Source organism: Miniopterus natalensis, chromosome 4, assembly GCF_054644295.1.
Source record: "Miniopterus natalensis isolate mMinNat1 chromosome 4, mMinNat1.hap1, whole genome shotgun sequence".
Classification (NCBI taxonomy): Eukaryota; Metazoa; Chordata; class Mammalia; order Chiroptera; family Miniopteridae; genus Miniopterus; species Miniopterus natalensis.
The window spans coordinates 27,046,424-27,069,717 of record NC_142084.1 but is presented as its reverse complement, the minus strand read 5'-3'; the positions used below and the strand labels follow the sequence as shown (position 1 = coordinate 27,069,717).

Here is a 23,294-nt window from a genome sequence, read left to right as displayed (position 1 = left end):
TCTATGTGCATATCTGCCCTGCTACACCTCAGGTTCTTTCAGAAAGAATACAAATGGAAGAGAGTGGACTTCGGCGTCAGAATGTTCTGGTTTCAAAACCTTGTTCTGCCCTTTCCTGCAGAAAGGGCTGAATGACCCAGAAGAAGTTATATAACTTCTCCAAGCTCCAGTTTTCTAATCTGCAAAACAGAAAGCCTCCCTCACCAGGGTCGTTGTAAGGTTCAAGTAGACTGGTGCCAGCACACTGGGCTTTTTCTCTCCCCTTCTGTGGGCATTGTAGGTGCTAGATAAATATCTGTTTAAAGAGTAGACATGAAATGAGTATGGAAGTAAAGGATGAGTTAGCCCTGGCCAGTGTGGCTCATTTGATTGGGTGTCGTCCCATGCACCAAAGGGTTGCCAGGTCAATTCTCAGTCAGGGCACATGCCCAGGTTTTGAGCTGGATCCCCAATAGTAGGCTAAGGGGAGTGCAAGAGGCAGCCGATCGATGTTATGCTCTCACATCAATGTTTCTCTCTCTCCCTCTCCTTCCTCTCTCCCCCAAAGTCAATTTTTAAAAAAACTTTTTTAAAAAATGGAGGAGTTACAAGTAATCTCTTTGAGAAAGGGTAAAACTTTATCTTGGGTTCTCTCCAGTTGAAATTAGAAATCTAGACCTATCCCGTCCTTCAGGCAGTTAGTATATTATACTGAGAAAAAATTAACTACCATCCTGAGTATCCTCCTCAGTCTACTAACTAAAAAATACTGACCTTATTTCATAGCTATTATTTTTACACTCACAGTGTCCCAGGAGCTTTAGAGGATAAATGAAAATCTACTAAAGAGGTGAAAACATAAAACTAGAAACATGTGGATCAGTTTCCATATGACACATGTAAAGTCTTATAAAACTAGTATCTGTACGCTTGAATGCAAACTCTCTTCTGTATTTGTCCATCAGTCACAGTTGTTTGTAGCAGTGTATTCATTTTTCCATAAAGCTGCTCCAGGAATGATCATGGATGTCCCTCTTAACAACTTCTGTTACTAAGTTCTCACTGCTGCTGTATTAGAAACATCATCTTGGAATAAATGAGCCCAGGTACACCTGCTCCGAGGACTGCTCTCACTCCACAAGGCGCACACACAGATACCGCCCTCCCCCCCAGTCCACCATTTCCTCCTGGATTACTTACTACCATGCCCTCCTCACCCCAGCCACACTGACTGGGCTAGTATCATACAGGGCATGTGGTCAGGTCCTATTATCTTTCTCCTAGAGAATGTACAAATGGTACCCAGAAATCCCAGTCAGTAAGCTTCCTTCAGACAGACAAACAGGGATCCCTATTGTTATGCTTGTTTTTGCCTCATATGGAAAGAAATATAAGCAATCTGTGAGGCAGAGAGAGCAAGGGGAGAGAAAGAAATGAAATGTACATGGGGGACGAGAGGCATCTAATAGCTGAGGTGGTCCCTGAGAAACTGAGAGGAAGAAAAGTATTCCTGGGTGTGGCAACATTACAACTCTTGTTATATCCCCTTGATGCTCAGCAAAAATAGTAAAGGAGCAAAATTAAATTTGTCTCACACACACACAAACACAACATCAGTACCCTTGACTGCAAAACGTGTTCTGAGTATTTGTTTGTTGAACACTACATGTTTTTAAAAAGTACAGTACAGACAGTAAGGTTTAAACAGATACAAGAAACATGTTAAAATTAAAAGAGCAGAAAACAGTATCTCAAGATCAATGAGCACGTTATGCATCCTAATCTTAGTATTTCTCTAGCTGACTATGGAAGAAGTAATCTATCATGTTGTACACATTAGCTCAGGCATTGTCTAGATAAAAAGGCAAAACCATCCTGAAACAGGAAACCAATATTCTTCCTGTCTAATCAACAAATCTAAACATTTATTCTTTTCAACTATTTGCTCCAGCTCTCGTCCACAATAGGGTGAGCCACATGTTCAGCATAGTTTTACGACAAAGAGAAAATTTTCATGAGCCACTTTTGTCTCCCCACCCCCTTAATGAAAGAGGAGGAAAAACTGTTTCATACAGAAGGCGTGAGGTGTATGCATTGGAACTGCCACAGAAGTGTGGGCTAATGTAACCAAGAGGGATTTCACCTACATCCATTCAGTCAGCTCACGGGGGTTTAAAGAAATTCCAAAGAGTCATCAGAAGAGGAAAAATAAAGGTAATGCTTTTTGCCACACAGGTAGAGTCTTTGAAAATATGTGTAATATGTAAAATATTTCGACACCCCCATGCTATTTTTCCAGAATTAACAGTATAAATTGCTCCTCTTGCTCGAGACCTCCCTATCAGCTCTCTAATCACTACTCGCAGCAACCTCACCTCCTGCCACAATGTACAAGATGCACTTCTTGTCCTGCATTGCACTAACTCTTGCATTCATCGCAGACGGTGCACCTACCTCGAGCTCCAGCCAGGAAACACAGCAGCAGCTGGAGCAATTGATGCTGGATCTGAATCGGCTTCTGAACATAGTCAGAGTAAGTATATCCCTTGCTTGCTAAAATGACTCCCTTTACCTTTTCTGCCTGGAGTGCACTTTGTAATAACAATCTGTTGTACTTTCTCAGAATTACGAGAACCCCACGCTCTCCATGATGCTCACGTTTAAATTTTACATGCCCAGGAAGGTAAGTACAACTAAGTTCATTTTGTGTTTTATTAAGATGCAAAGTAAAATGGAAATTTGCGCACTGATTATATTAATGGCATTTCACCTGAGAAAAAGTTACTAATAACTTGGATATTTGAAAAAAAAAAAATACCCAAGTTTGATAATGGGGCTTCTGTAAAATGGTTTTGTCTATATATTTTTTCTATATCCTTGTGTTTGTGTTTGGAGGGGAAGGAAGTAGGAAGAAGACAAGAATAATATTCTCACTTTATTGCTGGGACAGTTTTAAAACAAGATTGTGCTGACTTACTGCTTTATTTGAAAATGTAAAATGCTAGAAATATCTATTATTTACTTTTACCATGCAAATGATCAAAACTGATGTCAGAGCAACCCACTTTAAATTAAATCCTGTGTCTTAGGAGAGATCCCTACGGGTCTGTCTTTGAGATGCAGTGAAGCACTAATCCATAGCACAGACCCGAGGGCCAGATCTGAACTGAAATCTCAGCTCTGCTATGTCCTAGCTTTTGTGAACTTGGGCAGTTAGCTCTCTTTGTGACTAAGTTTCGTATCTATATCTGTACTTCATATAGTTCTGTGAGGATTAATGAGTAAATGTAAAGGACTCCTACAAGCATCTGGCATATGGTGAGCACCATACAGGCATTTGCTATTACTTGTAGTAAGTAGTAAAGACAAAATTCTCCCTGGGGAGCATAAAGTAATATTGTGGACTTACACAACTTTATGCCAATAGGCCTAGAGACTTATGCTATATGACTCATTTTCCAAGTTTAAAAGCTCCATTTGGTTGTTTTGGGATTCAGGTAGTTAGATAAGCATAGATCGTCCACACCCCTATTGCTAAGCGAGGACTAACAACTGTGCAGTTCAACAGAGAACAGGTAAAACTGGGGCTGGGAAAAGCCTGTTCCATGAATGCAAGCCCAGAAAAAAAAAGGGATTTAAAGGATCACAGATACAGTTTCCTTGTTCTGCCTCTTACTTACTCAAGTTATGATTCAAGCTACTCTTTTGAAAGATGAAAAGGAAATAACTTAAGAGATCTCCTCCAGCTGAATCAGAGATACACATCTCTTGCCTCCAGCAACTTAGACTCTAGATTTTTCTGAGGGGACTAGCTCCAAATTGCTCATGCTGAAAACTCCAGCCTTAAACTTGTAGAACTTGCAGTAGCAAGTTGAGAGGCCAGTAGATAAAAATGTTGAAAGATCTGTGTGGTGCAGTCCTACCTCTCCCTCTGAAGATTGTTAGAAAGATAACATGAAATGTGTGCATAGTTTAGAGGGTGGTAGATTCTTTGAAATCTAACAGTTTCTAAATGACAACTCAAGATCTGTTTGAAACCAAAAGTAATGTGATAAACTCCATTCACTTATTCATTTTACAACCATTCCATGTTTCTAAAAGATTTCAGAAAATGATAAAAACATTTAACTCAAAGGATGCTAGGTTAATGCTATAAAGGAAAAACTGAAATTTAATCCTGGCTCCTCCTGATTGTGTGACCTCGGAGAGAATACAAATTCTGAGATTTACATTCCTAATTTGTAACATGGACATAACACTGCATTGCCTATCTCAAAAGGTGGTTATGAGACTTAAATGGGCTTATTTAGAAGAAAACACTTTGAAATTACAATGTACCATAGAAGTGTGAAATATTATCATTACGTGTGTGTGTCTAAATCAGGAGGCCTATTCAAAAATCCTTCAAATATTGCAATGTTTCATTTGGTTGGTACAGATAATTTTTTTAAATGCATCTTAATGTATTTATTATAGAATAGTAAACAATTAAGATGCAGTTATATATGACTTGCTACTTTGAGAGCCAATCCTATACACAGTTACAATGGCTAATCTATAAAATGTTGGACTGTGACCAATGGCATCTGAGAGCTCCTTCTGTCCTAACATTCTCTGATTCTCAACTCTTAAACCATGAAACACTAGAATCACAGACTGTGACCCATACTTCCACATTCCTATTCTGTTCCTAATAACTTCTATACAGCCTGGGATAGAATTCAACCTATATCTTTTCCTTGCAATTGGTGCAGAAATGTTGACTTTTTGCATAACCAAATTAAGCTGAAATTAATGATTCATTTTTAACTAACAGTTAATTCTAATTGTGGGTAGTTGAACTCTAGTTTTTCCAGTCTTATGTAAACTCTATTGGTCCATCTCAACAATAATGCTGAGAACAGAGAGAGTGGTAAAAACTATATGCAGTTACGCTTAATAAAATTTGACATTACTTTCTGATTGACCTTTAGTCAGGGCAAATTGATCTGATAATTATTTTTATTATTACAGACCACGGAACTGACACATCTGCAGTGTCTAGAAGAAGACCTCAAACCTCTGGAGGAAGTACTAAATTTAGCTCAAAGTAAAAACTCTCACTTGAAAGATATCAAGGAATTAATGAGCAATATCAATGTACTCATTCTGAAACTGAAGGTAAGGCATTACTTCACTTGCTCGCCTGGAAAGAAAATACATGGAGGGGCATTTTAGAGTGGTACAGCATTTTTGGTATTTGTGAAGTGCTCATACATTTTAAGTCCACTGTGAGCACATGAATCATTTGTGTGTTAGGTGATACACTGTGGAGCTGGGAAGTATAAGGTGTGAGGGTAAGAGTCAGAGGGTTTCCACGCACCATCCACTCGGGGACAAGCCCCCAACCCTGCACTGTCAGCCCTCACATTAACACAACACTAGAAGTAGGAGAAGATACTGAATTTCACAGAAAGCAGACAGGTTTCATTACATATATTTTTAAATTCCTTCAGGTCCTTTTCCAGAATGGCCAACACTGATTACCTAAAAGGCCTTTAAATGGGGTTTCCCTACCACTGGTTGAAGGACCGAGAGGTTGGTCTAAAAATCAGCAACCATTAAAATGGCCAATGTAATAGATAATTAACTCCTTATTTAGAAGTAATACTTGCAGAACCTTAAATATTTTTAAATGCACGGGAAGCATGAAATATACAAGGGACTCAGGTGATGTGAAACAGATTCATGGCTCTCTTTTCTCATCCCATCTGTCAGAGTAAAAAATTCATGAGTTAATAGGTATCCTAAATAAACAGCATAATTTTAATGATAGTAGAACAAAGGTTCTAAAAATCTTAACTCTAGTTGTTTCCAAACAGGAGTCATTTTATTAGTAGACTGTTTCTTTCATTTAATTCTTTTAAAATATATTGAAAGCAATGTCATCTAGACATTGATAGACTGTCTCTCATCTATGTCGAGGTATGCTTTAAAATTTTTGACCAACATCAGAAAACTAACTCTTAAGTTCTTAATGCAAAATTAAGAGAATATGTGAAAATCAGAGACTGAGTTTCAAAAGCCAGATGTTATAAATATCTAACCCTCTAAGAGGCTATAATATTCAATTATATGTAGAAAAGTATATAGCACTGCAATAGCTTATTTAAAGGGAATACTTTATCCCACTTGGTTATGTTTCCAAGATAGGAATTACTTCAAATTTGAAAAGCCCTATTTTATTTTACGATACATCAGAATATTTTAGCTTGTCAGCTAGAGTTGAAATAGCTCCTATGGCAGAGGAGGTTAATTTCCAAAAAGCCCACAGAACAAAATTTCCAGTGTTTAGACTTTCAAAAGTTGGTCCTTGACCGATACTGAGGTGGGGTAGGGGTCGGTATGAGTATTTATGAAATTGTTCTTCACACAAATTTCCCCCAAGCAAAAGCTTGTCCTAACTTACTCTTGACTGGTTTTATCTGGTTTGGGGGAATATATGAAGAGATTCACTCAAATAGAATAAAAGGAGATTTGAGGTTTAAAAAAGAAAGTATAATGTGTATATCACTGCACACATATAACCTATATAGATTTACACCCACAGGAAAGGAGGGTTAAGAACTTGATTTTGCATGCAATATTTAATGAAATATTTGTCAAGTCCTGTTTTCATTTAAAATGCTTCCTGGTAGCCCTGGCCAATGTGGCTCATTGGTTAGAGCATCTCCCCACACCATCAAAAGGTCATGGGTTTGATTCCTGGTCAAAGACACATACCTCAGTTGTAGGTTCATTCACTCCCCAGTTCCTTTCCTCCTTCCCTTCCACACTCTCTAAAAATCAATGAAAAAAATATCCTTAGGTGAGGATTAACAAAAAAATATATGTATAATTCAAGGGGAATAAATATTGTGTTCATTGAAATTGACAGAATTAACAAGTGAGGAAAATCTCAGCTTGTGTGTTACTATCACTTGGTGTCATGACATAATTTTCGCTTATCAATTTGATTATTTCAAGAAAATGTGATTAATGTTTAACTTCCTTGAAAATAAAGGCCATAAGCCTGTAATACTTCAATTGAGAATAATTATATCTAAGGTAAACCACCCTGAAATAAAAAAGAAATTACAATTCTTGTGTTTTAGGGACCTGAAACGAGATTCACATGTGACTATAATGATGAGGCGGTGAACATCATAGAATTCCTGAACAAATGGATTACCTTTTGTCAAAGCATCTTCTCAACACTGATTTGAGTGCCTCCCATTTAAAATGTATCAGGCTATTTATTTAAATATTTAAAAATATTTATTTTTTGATGTATGGTTTGCTACCTTTTGTAACTATTATTCTTTGTCTTCAGATGATAAATATGGATCTTTTAAGATTCTTTTTGTAAGCCCTAAGGGCTCTAAAAATGTATGTAAATTATTTATCCCAAAGTATTTATTTTTATATTGAATTGTTAAATATAATGTATATGTAGATCAGTTCATAAAATTATTTAATAAAGGTGATAAATAACAAGCCCAGATGTTATTCTGAGAATGGCACAGAGCAATCACTAAAATATTTCCAAATTACTCCTGTGACCTCACAAGATAGTTAAGATGCCTACAAAAGTCCTTCTTCCCCTGGAGGGTATGTGAAATAAGAAAATGGGCTTCTCAAAGCTCTTGCTTTCTCCTACCACAAGCTGATCAGTTCCTTGGTTCTAGTCTGAGAAAACCTCATCAAATTATACGATTTTCCTTCTTCAGATCATGCTGTAAACAAGATGCCAAAGACAAACATTCTTGAAACTTTGTTCATACAATTGGTGTGCCTCTCCACCCATTCTCCAACATCTTACACCTTGTTCTCTGCCCTCAGGGGTCTCCCTGCCCACTGGTTTTCCACTGAGTCCTACCACTGGGGAGCCCTGGTGGGAGGCGGGAGGGATATTAGAGATTCCCAACTCTCCCTGTAAAGTGGCCTCTAGGTGGCTGTGCCTCTCAGCCAAGGCAGCTCTCTCAAGACTTTTTCCCTCTGGGTTCTGCTAACCTTTCTTTCCACTCCTCCCTTCAAGCCAGGCATGGTGCACTTCTGTTACCAGCTCCAGGAACTGTACTATCCCTTGCAGTTTCCCTGCACCCTAGCTCTTTGTAAAGCATCTCTTTCTAAGTTCCTCCTTGAATTATTCTGAATATGCCATCTGTTTCCTGACCCAGACACAGTAATTGTACTGGAACTAGCACCAAGAAATAGACTCTCAAATAGGCTCCTGTAACTGGATTGTTCATATATTCAAGGACCACAATGATAGTAAGATATGGGAAATCTATGGGATGTAGTAGCATCTTCATTAAATTATTATCAATGGTAGCACAGGACGAAATGCAGATGGAGGACAAGGTATTATGAGATCCAAGGCCATGACACTTAATTGCTACAGCAACAGTAGTTATGAAAATTGCGATTATCACCTAGATTCTTCTCATGGTCCAGACACAGAAAGGGAAAAAATTAAAGTTACGAATATACAATTAAAAATGTGTATTTAAGTCCTCATTGGCAGTTTTGAAATAATCCATTTCCACAGTAGTCACAGGGCATATACACATGGCTGAGGGTAGAGTCTGATGTAAGGTCTGCAAAGATGTAGTTAGACCCTCCAGGTCTCTCCCACTAAGGGCAGGAAGGAGTGGAGCCCTGAGATGTGGGATGTGGACAAATAGGTGGAGAACATCCGTTTGTTCTTTAGTTGTGTCCCTTCCAAGGAAAAACCACTCCTCTCATTAAAAGAGTTCCAATGGCTCACAAATTAAGGGTAATTTTCCTCAGAACTCACCCCTACCAGTTTTCATTGCCTCCAGGCCTAAAATGGGAGTTGTTAAGGTCTCAACATTGCTGGGCAGTGAGATAGAGTGTTTAGACCAACACGGGTGGAAAATGTCATGTACGGGCTGATTTAACTGAGATTAATGCAACTCCCTGGGATTCAGAATTTAATGAGATCTTGCAAATGGCATTAATAGTTGAGTAAAAGGCTCGGACTCCCAAGTGGCCTCTTTCAATGATGTTGAAGAACTGGAGCTTCCCCACAGAAGAGTGCACAGGCCCAGGGAAAGGCAGTGTTGGGATGGGTCAGTCTGTGCAGTCTTTTCATCTTGCCCAGGAAGACAGAGAAATGCACAGGTAAGGGGGACCCTTGGGCCACCAGAGTTCTGTGGTGGTTTTCCTTCTTGGGACCAGAAGTGACAGATGGTGCTCCTCTGGTACCACTGAAGCCACTACACAAAATCAAATATATCTGACATCTACTATAACACAAGGAGTGACAGAGCACTAAGATGTACTTTAAGTCAATTTATAGGATGTATCAGGATCAAAAGATTTCTAAAAAGGAAATTCTTATGCTTCCTGTTTACTTAACAATATTCTTTCTCCTTTATCACATCAAAGGACAATTATCTTTATCTTTAGGGACGATCAATTTCAGCTGGTTCTCGAAGAAAATAAACTTGCATTTGTAACTCACAGTGATCCTTCATTAACTGTTATGAAGCTTGACGACATTCATACCAGTCCCCATCAATATTTTCAAAGCATTTTTATATATTTCATGTATACACTGTGATCAGATTATTTTTCACAAGTTTCATCTAAGGCTCTCTTAAAATGCTCACTTCATTTCATGTGCAAAATAAAATTATCTAAAAATACCTCCCAACTACAAAAGTTTTTATAACAGATGTAATGAAATGTCTGTTTTACCCTGTATAGGTACTGCCTTAATACATGATAAACACAACTATGTTTTTTATTAAAAAGTTCAGAATATTGCTAACATTTTTTTATACCATGGCTACAGATAAGAAAATGGAATTACTGAACGTGGGGGTCAAAACAGGCTTTCTAAGCCCAGATCTAATTGTCCAGGGCTCCAGCTGTCCCTGGCCCCACAACAGACCCCTCAAAGGTTGAAGGGGCTCAACACTAAATCCCCATTCATAAGCCATCACTCATGCCAGTATTTTAACTATTGTACTATTTCTCCTAATGACTGAGTTAGACCGAGAGTGAGGGAAGCATGACAAAGTATAGGCCGGGGTTAAATCTAAGAATTCAAACTTTGAAAATACCCTGGATACAATCTGCTATTCTCTCGTATCTGCCCCTTCCTTCTTCAATGCAAATGCTCTGCTTCCACTTGGTTCTTCTCTTTCCTCATGGTTGACTCCCCCCATCTTGCCTTGAGCTAGCTGCTCAGTAATGCATTTGCACCACCCAAGATTCCCTAAGTAGAGCTGACCCAACGGCAGGGCATATCCTCTGACCTGCTAACATCCCATATCCCTGTAAGTCATAACCATCACACTGGCCAGCTCCTCTATAAATACATGCACATGGATGAAGTCCTCCTACTATTATAAGCAAATATTAACATCTAAGTCACTTCTAGGTTAGTCTTCATTTATTAATATTTTTCTCTATTGTGAATAATATTTACTTTTTTGTATTCATGATAGTGTCTTATTGAATTGCAAACATTGTGAATTTTACATTTTAGAGTGTAACAAGTAAACAAAGAAAATGTTGTGGAGCAGTGTTTAAATGTATGCCATTTCCCTACGCAAAATCCTTCAAAAGCTCCCCTTTGCTTCCCAAACTGAGAAAATATGCTAGATTCAATGCTCAACTTCTCCATCAGGAGTTCTATACTTTAGCCTCAAACACTGACATTTCCTCTCTAATCTTTGCTTTATTACATCCTCATAAATTTTATCTGTCCTTCAATGCTTGCTCAGATAACAGAACCTTAGAGCTAAAAGAGGACTTCAACCTAGATGCAACTAATTTACTGGTTTATGAACAATTTTAGAAGTTGAAGTTTAGAAGTCTGACTTTAGAAGTTTACTTTTCTTCAAGCAAAACATCTTATGTAACCCAATACATAATAGATAAAAGATAATAAGCACTGCTGCTTTAATGAAGGATAGCTTGGAGCCCTTTCTATCAAGCTTCCACCCCTGAAAAATAATGACCACTAGTATCACTTTCATCTTTGCAATAATGAAAAACTGAGCTGAGAGATTAAATAACTTGTAACAGTCATGAAGGCCAATGTTGGGTTTCACGCCACCTCCTGCCCCTTCCACTAAATGACGGCCTTTTACTAAATGCCATCTCCTTCAGACTTTACATCATCTCTTGATACCCCTCTCTAGATATGATCTTTCTTCCTTTAAATCAAAACAGTATGTAACTAAGTAAACATAACGCATAGAGGAACTTAGTGACTGTAATGTTGAATAAATAAGGGGTACTTAGTATATTGTCTGTAAAACAGTTGGGTACATTCGCTTTTTCTTACTCTTAAAACTGTACATTTCTTGAGAAAGTCTTTTACTGATTCTCATGGAAGTCTCTAACATAGGGCCTTTACTATTTAGGCAAAACTTTCAGAGGCAAGTATTAACCATTTGGTGCTCTTCCTTATTTAAGTGTTAATCCAAAGCAAAATACCCACAATGTCAGGAGCCAAGAGAAGGTGAAAGATCTTGTATTTTCAAAGTCAAATTAACTATCAAAAAATAACAAAGACTGGAAATTAGTTGTGGAAGGAAACAATTCAGAAAAAAGACTAAAAATATTTAATAAGAAAATACTAGTTTGGAGAAATGAGCAATAAGTATCATCTAACTGATGAAAACAGAACTTATTAATAGTATATTTATGTTGATCCATATGAAACTGCCCATATTTGACCCCTTTAACCTATCAAAAAATGTCAGTTTTACATGATTCAACCTAACAGTAGTAAGCATAGAGTCTAGTCTACTGAAAGACATGTCTTTCCAGAATGACTTCAATGTTCATCAAATGAATTATGCCATACTTTTAGAATAAACAAAAAAAACTCTACATCATAAGAGATTAAAACAGTTCCGATGGGGTGGCATGAAGCTTACAAATTTAATAAAGATTCAAGCTAATAGAGATAAAGTCTGAGAACCAATAATGTTTCATTAATTCACCTGTGACTGAAACTAAGGAATACGTCGAAGAGGCTAGAGTATGGAATAAACTCTGAGTTTCACAAAGATACATACTCTAACTCAAGAGTAACTAAACTTTCCCTTCTCATCTAAGTATTGTATAAACAAACATAAAGCTAAACAATCTCATTATAAAGAATTAATTCATAACTGGATGGATCTTATAGGACACTTGAAAATGAGTAATCTTATTTAAAGCTTTTCTGATAATCTTCTATTAATCAGAATAACTCATTTATCAAATTATTCCCTAACATGTTTAATATTTTTCTGCATTTACATGTGCACTTTGACATGAGAAACAGTGTTTTAGTTACTTCTTTTTAGTATCATGTAGCATGGTGATTGCAATATTAGGCACTCAAATGTCTGTTGAATTAATCAACAGGTGAGTAAAAATTATTATTTGTATTCTTGGATTCTAATTTTTAATTAAAAAAAATAAGTGAGATGCCAAGACACAATGTTGAGTATCTTTTGCTGTACGGATAGCTCTAAAACAAAAACTTAGAATGAATTTCCTGTTAAACTACAAAAAGGGTAATGGCTTTATAATGTTTGTAAAAATAAATACAAAATGGCTGCATAATGAATAAGGTAGTTATTTTTCCCAAAAATAAAACTTCAAAACCCTAATGCTTCAATGTACTTGGACACGAGTATTTACAAATTTTCAACAATCTCTAAACAGTGCTGTTGCAAGATTCTGATTTTGAAAGCTGAAAATCACCAATATGTTTATTTTTAATTTACTAGTCAAAACACACCAAAAAAAGAAAAGATTTTTAATGTGACAATGGATTGCCTAATTCACATACTAAATTGCTCTATACAGGGAGACTTCACAATCCAGGTGCCATAGCCATGCTGCTGTAAGTAGGATTTCAACAAAGTTTTAGCTTCTTGATAGGATCCAGACAAGCACTATAGAAAGAAAACAAATTGAATTATAGAACAATGGCAGAATTTGGCTTATGAAAAGTAAGTAGCCCTAATCTTGTCTCTTTAGTTTGACATTTTAAAAATTAAAATATTTTTGAATGACTGTTTTTTCCCCTCAGTATTAGTTTTGAAACTAAAAATTTTCCTTTCCAACAGTCCTAAAAGAATTTTTTTCTTTAACATTTTAAATTAAGGGAGCAATCATACTTATTACAGAAAACTTGTGAAATAGATAAAAACATAAAGAAGAAAATTAAAATCACCTATAATCCTTAAACTATAGATAACCACCATTAATATTTTGATTTTTTTAAATAAATGAACAGATAAATGAGCTTAAAATAAAGCTTTATTGAGGTACAATTTACATACCATAAATTCACCCATGTAACTATACAGTTTGATGTTTTTTAGTAAATTTTTATATAGGTGTGCAACCACAGTCCAGTTGGTAAGACAATTCCATCACCTGTAAAGAGTTCTATTTGTAATCAGTTTGTAGCTCTGGCCCCAGCCCTGGGAACCACAAATCTACTGTCTCTAAAGTTTTGTTTTTTCTAGAAATTTCATAAAAATTGATGAACATTAATATGTATTCTTGTGTCAGACTTCTTTCAGTTAGCATGTTTTCAGATTCACTCATGTTGCTTTATGTAACAGTAGTTTGTTCCCTTTTTTTGCTGATCAGCATTCATCATATGGGTATATCTATCACATTACTCATGCATTCACCCGATGGTGAACATCTGGAGTGTTTCCAGTTTGGGGCTATTATGAATAACGCTGTTGTAAACATTTATGTTTGAGTCTTGTGAGGACATGTTTATGTTTCGTCACAATAGATACCAGTGGAAGCGCTGGTCACATGGTAAATATATGTTTTCCACTGTAAGAAATTGCCAAGCTGTTTTCCCCAATGATCATACCATTTATGTTCCTGCCAGCTGTGCAGGAGCTCTCCAGTTTCTCCATGACACCTGTAGAGTCGGTCTTTAGGATTTTAGTGGGCGTGCAGCAGTATCTCACTGGGCTTCAATTTTTGCATTACCCTAATGACTAATAAGGCTGAGCATCTTTTATGTCTATTAGCCCTGTGGATGTATTATTTGCCACTTTTAAAAATTGGGTTGTTTGCCCTCTTAATACTGAGTTGTAAGAGTTCATAATATATTCTAGATCCAAGACCTCAGATTGCAAGTTTTTTTTTCCAGTCCGTGCTTGTTATTTTTGTTTTGTTTTTTCCTTATTTTTATTGTTGAAACTACTGTAAATGTCCCTGTTTTTTCCCCTCTGATCCCTTCATCCAGCCCCCGTGATGACTTCTGAAACCGAGTTTTAAATTTTGAAGTCTAAATAACCTTTTTTTTCTCTTTCATTTATGGGTTGTGTGCTTTTGGTGTCATGTCTAAGGAAAACTTCCCTAATCTAAGAAGATAAATATTTTCTCATGTTTTCCTTGGAAGTTTCATAGTTTTAGCTCGTTTAGATCTATGATCAATTTTGAGGTTCTTTTTCTGCATGACTAGTATAAGTCTAAATTAATTTTTTTTTGTTTTGCCCATGGATATTCCACCATCCCAGCATCATGTGTCCAAAGACTATTCTTTCTCCCATTAAACTACCTTGGCACCACTGTACAAAATCAATTGACCATAAGTGTGTGGATTTATTCTGTTCCATCAACCTACTTGTCTCTATATCAATACATTGTCTTGATTACTGTGCCTTTATAACAGATTTTGAAACGAGGTAGGATAAGTCTACCAATTTTATTCTTTTTAAAGAATTGTTTTAGTTCTTCTATATCCTTTGGATTTACACATCAATTTTAGAATCAGCTTGCCAATTTCTACACAAAAGCCTGCTGCATTTTTTATGGAGTGTGCATTGAATTCAAGGATTAATTTGGACAGAACTGACATCCTAGCAATAATGCGTTTTCCAATCCATGAAATGGTACATCTCTCCATTTATTTAGGTCTTCTTTAACCTCTCTCAGCAATATTTTATTTTCAGTGTACAGGTCTTGCACTTCTATTGTTAAATTTATTCCTAAGTATTTTTTTATGCTACTGTGTATTTTGGAGTATTATTCCATATATATATACACACACACACACACACACACACACAATGTATTTTTCTATATTGTTCTTATACTGTATGCTGAATTCACACATGTAGATATTTGTTTCTGGTAAGTTCCATAAGATATTTTACATACAAGATTACATCATTTAGACAGTTTTTCTTCTTCCTTCACAGTCTTGGAAGCCTTTTACTTCTTTTTCTTGCCTTAACATGACTAATGTCGAACAGACATGGTGAGATGTGTCATTCTTGCTTTCTTCCCCAACATTGGGGGCAAGAGAGAGGAAGAGTAATCAATCTTTCACCATTAAGTGTGATGTCAATGGTAGGTTTTTAGTTGATGCCCTTTATCAAGATGAGGAAGTTTACTTTTTTCTTATTTGTTCAGTGTTTTTATTGTAATTAGGTGTTAGATTTTGTCAAGTACATTTTGTCCATCTTTTGAGATAATTATGTGGGCTTTGAACTTTAATTTATTCATATAATGTATTACATCAAATGATTTTCTGATATTATATCAACCTTGCAATCCTGGAATAAACTTCCTTGGTCAAGGTGTATAATCCTTTATATGTTGCTGGATTTGTTTTGTCAATGTCTTAAGAATTTCTGCATTTATGTTCCTGAGACAATGGCCTTATAAAGTGAGCTGTGTCCTATAAAATAAAGGAAGCACTCTCTCTTCCTTTATTGTATGAAGAATTTGTATAGGATTTGTATTATTTTTTGCTTATGTTTGATAAAATCACCAGTGAAGCCATATCTGCTTTACTTTAGGGAAAGAATTTTAATTAGCAATTCAATTTCTTTAGTTCAATACAGATATTCTATTTATTCAGGTTTTGTAATTTGTGTTTTTCTAAGAACATATCCATTTATCTAACTTGTTTAATTTGTTGACAAAAAGTTGTGCATAATATTCCCTTATAATTATTTTAGCCCTTTGGGGTCTATAGTGGATGACCCTTCTTTTCATTCCAGATTTTGATCATTAGTGTTATCTTAATTTTTTTTCTCAGCTAGCCTAAAGGATTATCAATTTTGTTTACTTTTTTCAATGAGCCAACTTTTTATTTGATTTTTTATGATTTTTTCTGTTTCCTATTTCATTGATTTCCATCCTGTTCTGTATTATTTCCTCCCTCTTACTTTTGATTTGCTCTCTTTCTACACCTTAAGGTGAAACTTCAAATAACTGATTTCATGAATCTCTTCCTTTCTAATTTAAAGCTATAAATTTCTCTCTAAGCACTTCTTTGACTATATTCCATAAATTTTAATATTGTATTTTCATTTTGCCTCAGTTCAAGCTATTTCTTAATTTCCCTTACAATTTCTTCCAACTCGTGGGTAATTCAGAGGTTAATTTCCAAATGAATAATGATTTCTGTTGTTACACCCATATACATACACAGTTGTTACATGTTCCTCGTGTATTATTAACCTTTCACCATTTTGCTCTGTCTCTAGTAATATTTCTCATCTTAATGTATATTTGGTTTGATATTAACACAGACACCCCCACTCTCTTATTGCTTCTCTTAGCATGATATGTCATTTTCTCATCACTTTCCATCTAGTACTTGTATCTTTGAATTTAATGTGTCTCTTACAGACAGCACACAGTTAGATCTTGTTTTTTTACCCAATCTGACCACCTCTGCTTTTTCTGGAGCATTTAGCCTGCTCAAAATTAATGTAATTATTGATATAGTTGATTTATGTCTGCCATTTCATGATGTATTTTCCAGGTTTCATGTCTTTTATTTCTCTGCTCCCTCTTTACTGCTTTGTCGTCTTTTAAAAAATACATTTTTATTACATGGACCTGGAAAACAAGTAGTATTCAGTATCTGGACCTGTTCAGAACCAGTTTGTATTAATTACTCTTTTTCATGAGTATAGGTTTCACTTTCCTGAGTTGTTTACATATTCAATAATTTTTGTTTGAAATTTAGACTTTTTGTTTGTTCAAAATATTACAGATGTCCCCTCTTCTCCCCACTGACCCCTTCCATCCCGCACCCACCTCCCTCCCCAGTCCCTCACCACACCATTGTCTGTGTCCTTGGGTTAAGCATATATGCATATAAATTCTTTGGTTAATCTCTCCCAACCTACCACCTTCCCTCTGAGATTCGTCAGTCTGATCCATGCTTCCACGTCACTGAATCTATTTTGTTATCAGTTTATTAAGTTCTTTAGATTCCACATATAAGTAAGATCATGTGATGTTTGTCTTTCTCTGCCTGGTTTATTTCGCTTAGCATAATATTCTCCAGGTCCATCCATTCTGTCGCAAAAGGGTACGAGATCCTCCTTTAGAGCTATGTAGTATTCCATGGTGTAAATGCCCCACAGCTTTTTTATCCACTCATCTACTATGGGCACTTGGGCTGTTTCCAGACCTTAGCTACTGTAAATTGCGCTGCTATGAGCATATGGGTGCATCTATTCTTTCTGATTAATGTTTCAGGATTCTTAGGATATATTCCTAGAAGTGGGATCACTGGGTCAAATGGCAGTTCCATTTTTAATTTCTTGAGGAACCTCCATGCTGTTTTCCATAGTGGTTGCACCAGTCTACATTCCCACCAGCAGTGTACCAGGGTCCCCCGTTTCTCCACATCCTTGCCAGCACGTATCATTTGTTGATTTGTTGATTGTAGCCATTCTGACAGGTGTGAAGTGATACCTCATTGTGGTTTTAATTTGCATCTCTAATGATTAGCAACGTTGAGCATTTTTTCATATGTCGCTTAGCCATCTGTATGTACTCTTTGGAGAAGTGTCAGGTCCTTTGCCCATTTTTCAATTCGATTGTCTTCCTTTCGTTGAGTTGTATGAGTTCTTTATACACTTTGGAAATTAGCCCCCTTTAAATATACTATAGCAACTTCAAATTCTGCTTCATTTTGCAAAGTTTTTTTTTTTTTTAAATAGCTTGCTTAAATTGTGGAATCTGTTTTTCCCACAGTGTGCAGCTGCTGTTGTCTCTTCCATTTTTTTATTCTTATTTTTATGTCTTAACCTGGTTTCCTAGTGGTTACCCTGTACCTGCATACCTCAGTGATAAGCCAATGTTTTCAGCAGACGTTGCACTCAAAACCTCAAATCTGCGAGGCCTCCACGTCTTCTGATCCACGTGTGTGCAGTGGGAGAAGTATATTTACTGTAGCAGCTGGTTCTCCATCATAGTTTCACTCTTCACCAGCTCCTCCTGGGTCTCCCTGCATCTCCCTGAGCATGGTGTAGTTTCTCAGTCAGCCAGGAAGAGATGAAGAGTTTATCTCAGGGCTTCCACGGCTCCTTCACTTCCAAAATCTACCCAAGTCACTAGCTGGTCCACCACTTGCCCCAACCAGGACTGCACCCCTGAGCCAGCAAAGTTACTGACTTTCCCATTTGTTTCCTACCAGTCTGGGCACTTTTAGCTGACAAAACCCCAAATCAAGACTACCGCCTCTAGCAGCAAGCCTACTATGTTCGGTGGCATCCTCCCTCCAGTAAAACTACAGTTCCTGCCATTCAAAGTAGCAGAGGGGAAGAAGAGGAAATGGAAACAGCTTTTGGCAAAGAAGCACAAACCCCTGTTGTTCTGATCCAGAGTTCTAGTGGTTTTTCAAGAACATGCACTTTTCAGTGTTTTCTGCCTTTAGTCAGCTTCCAAAGTTGTGAAAAGATTGTTTTTTACTATTTTTCCTAGTTTTATACTTGTTTGTACAGAGATGATTTGCAACCTCTTTATGCCGCCAAACCAGAAAATGACCAGATGAGCTCTTATACTTAAAAATATGTGTACATACACACAAACCTGTAGTTAACATCATTGCTTTACAGATAGGGATTATACAGTTTGAGCATTACGATATTGGTGCAATTAGAGATGCTCACAAAACACTGTATCATTACTGAAACTGAAAGATGATCAGAAACAATTTATATATTTAATAACTTGATAACATGGATGTCATATTATGAGAACATGGCTTGTCATATTATGTCGAATGAAAAAAGCAGATTAAAAAAGATCATTATCCAGGATGATCTTAACATTTCATTCATTTCATTCATTCATTCATTCATTCATTCATTCATTCATTCATTCCTCACCTGAGGATATTTTTTCTATTGCTTTTCACAGACAGTGGAAGGGGGAGGGGGCGAGAGAAAGAGAAACATCGATGTGAGAGACATGCGCTCAAGCATGCTGACAAGAGCCAGAGATTGAGCCTGCAACTGAGATACATGACCTTTGGCCAGAATTGAACCCCAGACCCTTCAGTCTGAGGGCCGATGCTCTAACCACTGAGGCAAACCGGCTAGGGCAATCTTAACATTTTAAAATTATGCATGCCCCCAAATTTACGTGTATGACAAGAAACAAATATGATGCTTACATTTCAATATTATTATATTTGACTAGTAGATGAGATTACAAGTAGTATTTTTCCTCTGTACTTTAAAAAAAAAATTACCAAATTCTCTACTTAAACATCCATTCATTATGTAATACTAAAAAAAGATTAATTTTTGTTTTTTAAATCTTCACCTGAGGACATGCTTATTGATTTTAGACAGAGGGGAAGGGAGAGAGAAAGAGAGAGAAACATCGATATGAGAGAGAAGCACCTATCGGCTGCCTCCCATACGCATCCTGACTAGAGATCAAAATCGCAACCCAGGTATGTGCCCTGACACATAAGGGAATTGAAACCAAAACCTTTCAGTGTACGGGATGACACTCCAACCAGAGGAGACACACCAGCCAGAGCAAAAGAATAAAAAAATATATATATATATATATATTTATCTTTATTGTTGAAAGTATTACAGATGTCCCATTTTTTCCCCCATTGACTCCCTCCACCTCAATTCCGCCCCCTCCCCAGGCCTTCACCCCATTATTGACTGTGTCCATGGCTTATGCATACATGCATATAACTTCTTTGGTTAATCTCTTCCCACCCCGCACCCTCCTTCCCTCTTCCGTCTGAGATATGACCATCTGTTGCATGCTTCAATGTCTCCGGGTCTATTCTGTTTGTCAGATTCTTTTGTTCATTAGCTTCTTCTTAAAGAAGACCCTTCAACACTGTAGTACTGGTTTGGTGGTGATGAACTCCTTTAACTTTTTTATCTGTGAACCTCTTTATCTGACCTTCAATTCTAAATGATAGCTTTGCTGGGTAGAGTAATCTTGGTTGTAGGTTCTTGATTTTCAGCACTTTAAATGATTCTTGCCACTCCCTTCTGGCCTGCAAGGTTTCTGTTGAGAAATCAGCTGACAGTCGTATGAGTCCTCCCTTTTCTCTTGCTGCTTTTAAGATTCTCTCTTTGTCTTTAACCTTTGGCATTTTAATTATGATGTGTCTTGCTGTGGGCCTCTTTGGGTTCCTCTTGTTTGGGACCCTCTGTGCTTCCTAGACTTGTAAGTCTATTTCTTTCGTCAGTTAGGGGAAGTTTTCTGTCATTTTTTGCAAATACGTTTTCAATTTCTTGGTCTCTTTCTTCTCCTTCTGCACCCCCATAATGCGAATGTTGGGCTACTTGAAGTTGTCCCAAGGACTCCTTACACTATCTTCATATTTCTGGATTCTTTTTTCTTTTTGCTCTTCTGGTTGGGTGTGTTTTCCTTCCTCATATTCCAAATCGCTGATTTGATTCTTGGCATCCTCTACTCTACTGTAGATTCCCTGTAAATTATTCATTTCAGTTCATGCAGCCTTCATTTCTGATTGGTACTTTATTATGTCATTGATGATCTCGCTAGTTTCCTTAATAGTCTTACTAAGATCCTTGAGCATCCTTATAACCATTATTTTGAATTCTGTGTCTAATAGCTTGCTTGGCTCCATTTCATTTAGTTCTTTTTCTGGAGATTTCTTCTGTTCTTTCCTTTGTGACATGTTTTTTGTGTGTCTGCATTTTGGCTGTTTCTTGGTGTTTCTTCCTATGTATAAGGAAGAGCTGCTATGTCTCCTGGAATTAGTAAAGTGGCTTTGTGTAGATGATGTCCTGTAGGGTCCAGTGGCTCAGCCTTCCCAGTCACCTGAGCTGGGTCTTCTAGGTGCTGCCCTGTGTGAGCTGTGTGCACTGTCCTGTTGTAGTTGAGCCTTGGTTGCTATTGGCGTCACTGAGAAGAACTGACCCCTAGGCCAATTGGCTGTGAGAACCAGCTGCAGCTGCAGCTGGAGAGCTGCTGTGCTGGAGACACCCCTATGGATCAGGATTTACTTCAGTGGAGCTTTGGTGTTCGCCGAGTCCGCCCCTTGAGTGTGTCACTCGTGGATGTGGTAGGGTTATAATCCAGCGTGGTCAAAGCTGACTCGTGGGTGCAGTATCTCTAGGGCCTCCCAGGAGGTGCAAAGTCAGCCTCTGCCAGTGCCTTGCCCTGGGCCACCCAGCAAGAGGTACACAGCAAACAGTAAATGGCCACTACTTGTACTGGGCTCGGAGGTGCCCAGGAGTGGTGGAACCTGTGAACCAATGCAGGTTGCTGCTAGTGCCAGGCCTGGGGCCACTTATCAAGAAGTATGGGGCACGCTGAGGCCAGCTGCTGCCTGTTTGAGAGATTTTAGGGAAGTCCTAAGCATGAGAATAGAGAGGCCACTTGCATAGAAAAGCCACTGGAAATGGCTTGAATGAGCTTGCAAGTAGGGAGGAATCAGCAGGGTGGGGTGAAAGGTGTGAGTCAGGTGCTGGTGATTCAAATACGGTGCCTGCCTGCTGGCTCTGTGGGGGGAGGGCTCGTCAAAGGAACAATGGCCTCTGCCAGCTCTTCCATCTGGGAGAAAGCTGCCCCTCCTGCTCTCGCCCTGATTTCAGGCATGTTAGCTCCTTCTCGAATATCCCAGGTTCCTTTCAAGCTGCTGCCCAGTGCTGGAGCTTAGAGGGAGCATGTCTGAGTACGTCTGTGCACAGACCCTTTAAGAGGAGCTGCCTGGGACTCCACCAGTCTCCACTCACTCAGCCACAACCCCCCCCCCCCCCGGTTTTTATAGCCTGAAGTTGTGGGGACTTCTCTTCCCAGCACAGGAACCCTGGGCTGGGGGGCCTGATGCGGGGCTGAGACTCCTCACTCCTCTGGGAAACTTTCACTGCCGAGATATCCCTCCCAGTTTTAAACCACAACACCGGGTGTGGGACCACAGCTGTGTCTCCTAGATTCAGCCCCGTGTCTCCGCCCCTCCTATGGGTCTTGATGCTTCTTCAGTTCCCTAGTTGTAGGATTTCTGTTCAGCTAGATTTCAGGAGGTTCTGAGTGATGGTTGTTCTGTATTTTAGTTGTAATTTTGATGTGGTTGTGGGAGGCAGTGGGTACTGTGGTTACCTACGCTGCCATCTTGTTGTCTCCCTCCCAAGAATAAATATTTTTAAAGAAAGAAAAAGGTTATCTACATCATCTACTTATTCAGGCCCAAATCACATGCTGAAATTAAATCTATTTCACACTATTAAAACAGAAAAATTAATTTGTTTGTCTATCTTAATGTATTATTTTAGAATAATTAACTTTTCTAGTTAGCACAGTTAATATTATGTACAAAAGAAGCTTTGTTTCCACTTATTTCTCTGAGCATCACAGCAAGTTTGAGTAATGCTGTCAAAGTTCACACCATACAAAGCATATACACCATGGCTACTAAGCAACAACACTTATTTACATATCCAGTCTCTGGAATGTTTATTTAAAAATTAAGTTTACTACTACATGGCAATATCCTATATTCAGGAACTATTCAACCAATTTTTGCTAAGTATCATCATAAAATTACTACACTATTTTTGTCTTAAATTATATTCTCATGATCAACTGCATTCCTTTTAAGGACTTACCTTAGCTGCATGATATGTACTAGCTTCAAGTACATCGTCTTTCTTAGCTTCACCGGCAAGCAGGTTAAATCGACTTAGCATTGCAGCCTTACACAGCCGACTTGCCATGGATACACCACTTTTAAATGGGGAGCTGAGACAGAAAGAAAGCAGTTTCTAATCATTATTCAACAATTTGTGCTGGCAACTGTAGGTATTAAAATCAACACAGAATCAACAGGTACTTATCTCAATTATGTGCAATGCATATAGTAAAACTTTTTATATAAAGATATTTGCTGCCTGGCCAGGCATGGCTCAGAGGTTGAGGGTCAACCTAGAATCCAGGCGATTGGGGTTTGATTCCCAGTCAGGGCACATGCCCGGGTTGTGGCCTCGATCCCCAGTCGGGGGCAGGCAGGAGGCAGCCGATCA

The 23,294-nt window shown here is 37.8% G+C and overlaps 2 protein-coding genes across 3 annotated transcripts in view; one reads left to right on the top strand and one right to left on the bottom strand.

The window, feature by feature from the left end:
• The first annotated feature begins 2,365 nt into the window (after nt 1–2,365).
• IL2 (interleukin 2) lies at nt 2,366–7,278 on the top strand. Its single transcript, XM_016203254.2, has 4 exons — nt 2,366–2,512; nt 2,603–2,662; nt 4,993–5,139; nt 7,113–7,278. The coding sequence occupies exons 1-4, from the start codon at nt 2,366–2,368 to the stop codon at nt 7,221–7,223; spliced, it is 465 nt and encodes a 154-aa protein (XP_016058740.2). The 3' UTR covers nt 7,224–7,278.
• A 5,540-nt stretch (nt 7,279–12,818) lies between these two features.
• The window catches only part of ADAD1 (adenosine deaminase domain containing 1), a 32,863-nt gene continuing 22,387 nt past the window's right edge, over nt 12,819–23,294 (bottom strand). For both annotated transcript variants that reach the window (XM_016203252.2, XM_016203253.2), the window contains exons 10-11: nt 22,881–23,013; nt 12,819–12,932 (exon numbers count right to left, since the gene is read on the bottom strand). In XM_016203252.2, the coding sequence (XP_016058738.2) occupies nt 12,819–12,932; nt 22,881–23,013 (247 nt within the window). The remainder of the gene's footprint in view (nt 12,933–22,880; nt 23,014–23,294) is intronic.

Excerpts from the sequence above, each read along its gene's own strand:
- IL2 (XM_016203254.2), top strand. The coding sequence starts at position 2,366 with ATGTACAAGATGCACTTCTTGTCCTGCATTGCACTAACTCTTGCATTC. Across the intron at positions 2,513-2,602 it reads GGCTTCTGAACATAGTCAGA|AATTACGAGAACCCCACGCT; the intron begins GTAAGTATATCC and ends GTACTTTCTCAG. Across the intron at positions 5,140-7,112 it reads TACTCATTCTGAAACTGAAG|GGACCTGAAACGAGATTCAC; the intron begins GTAAGGCATTAC and ends CTTGTGTTTTAG.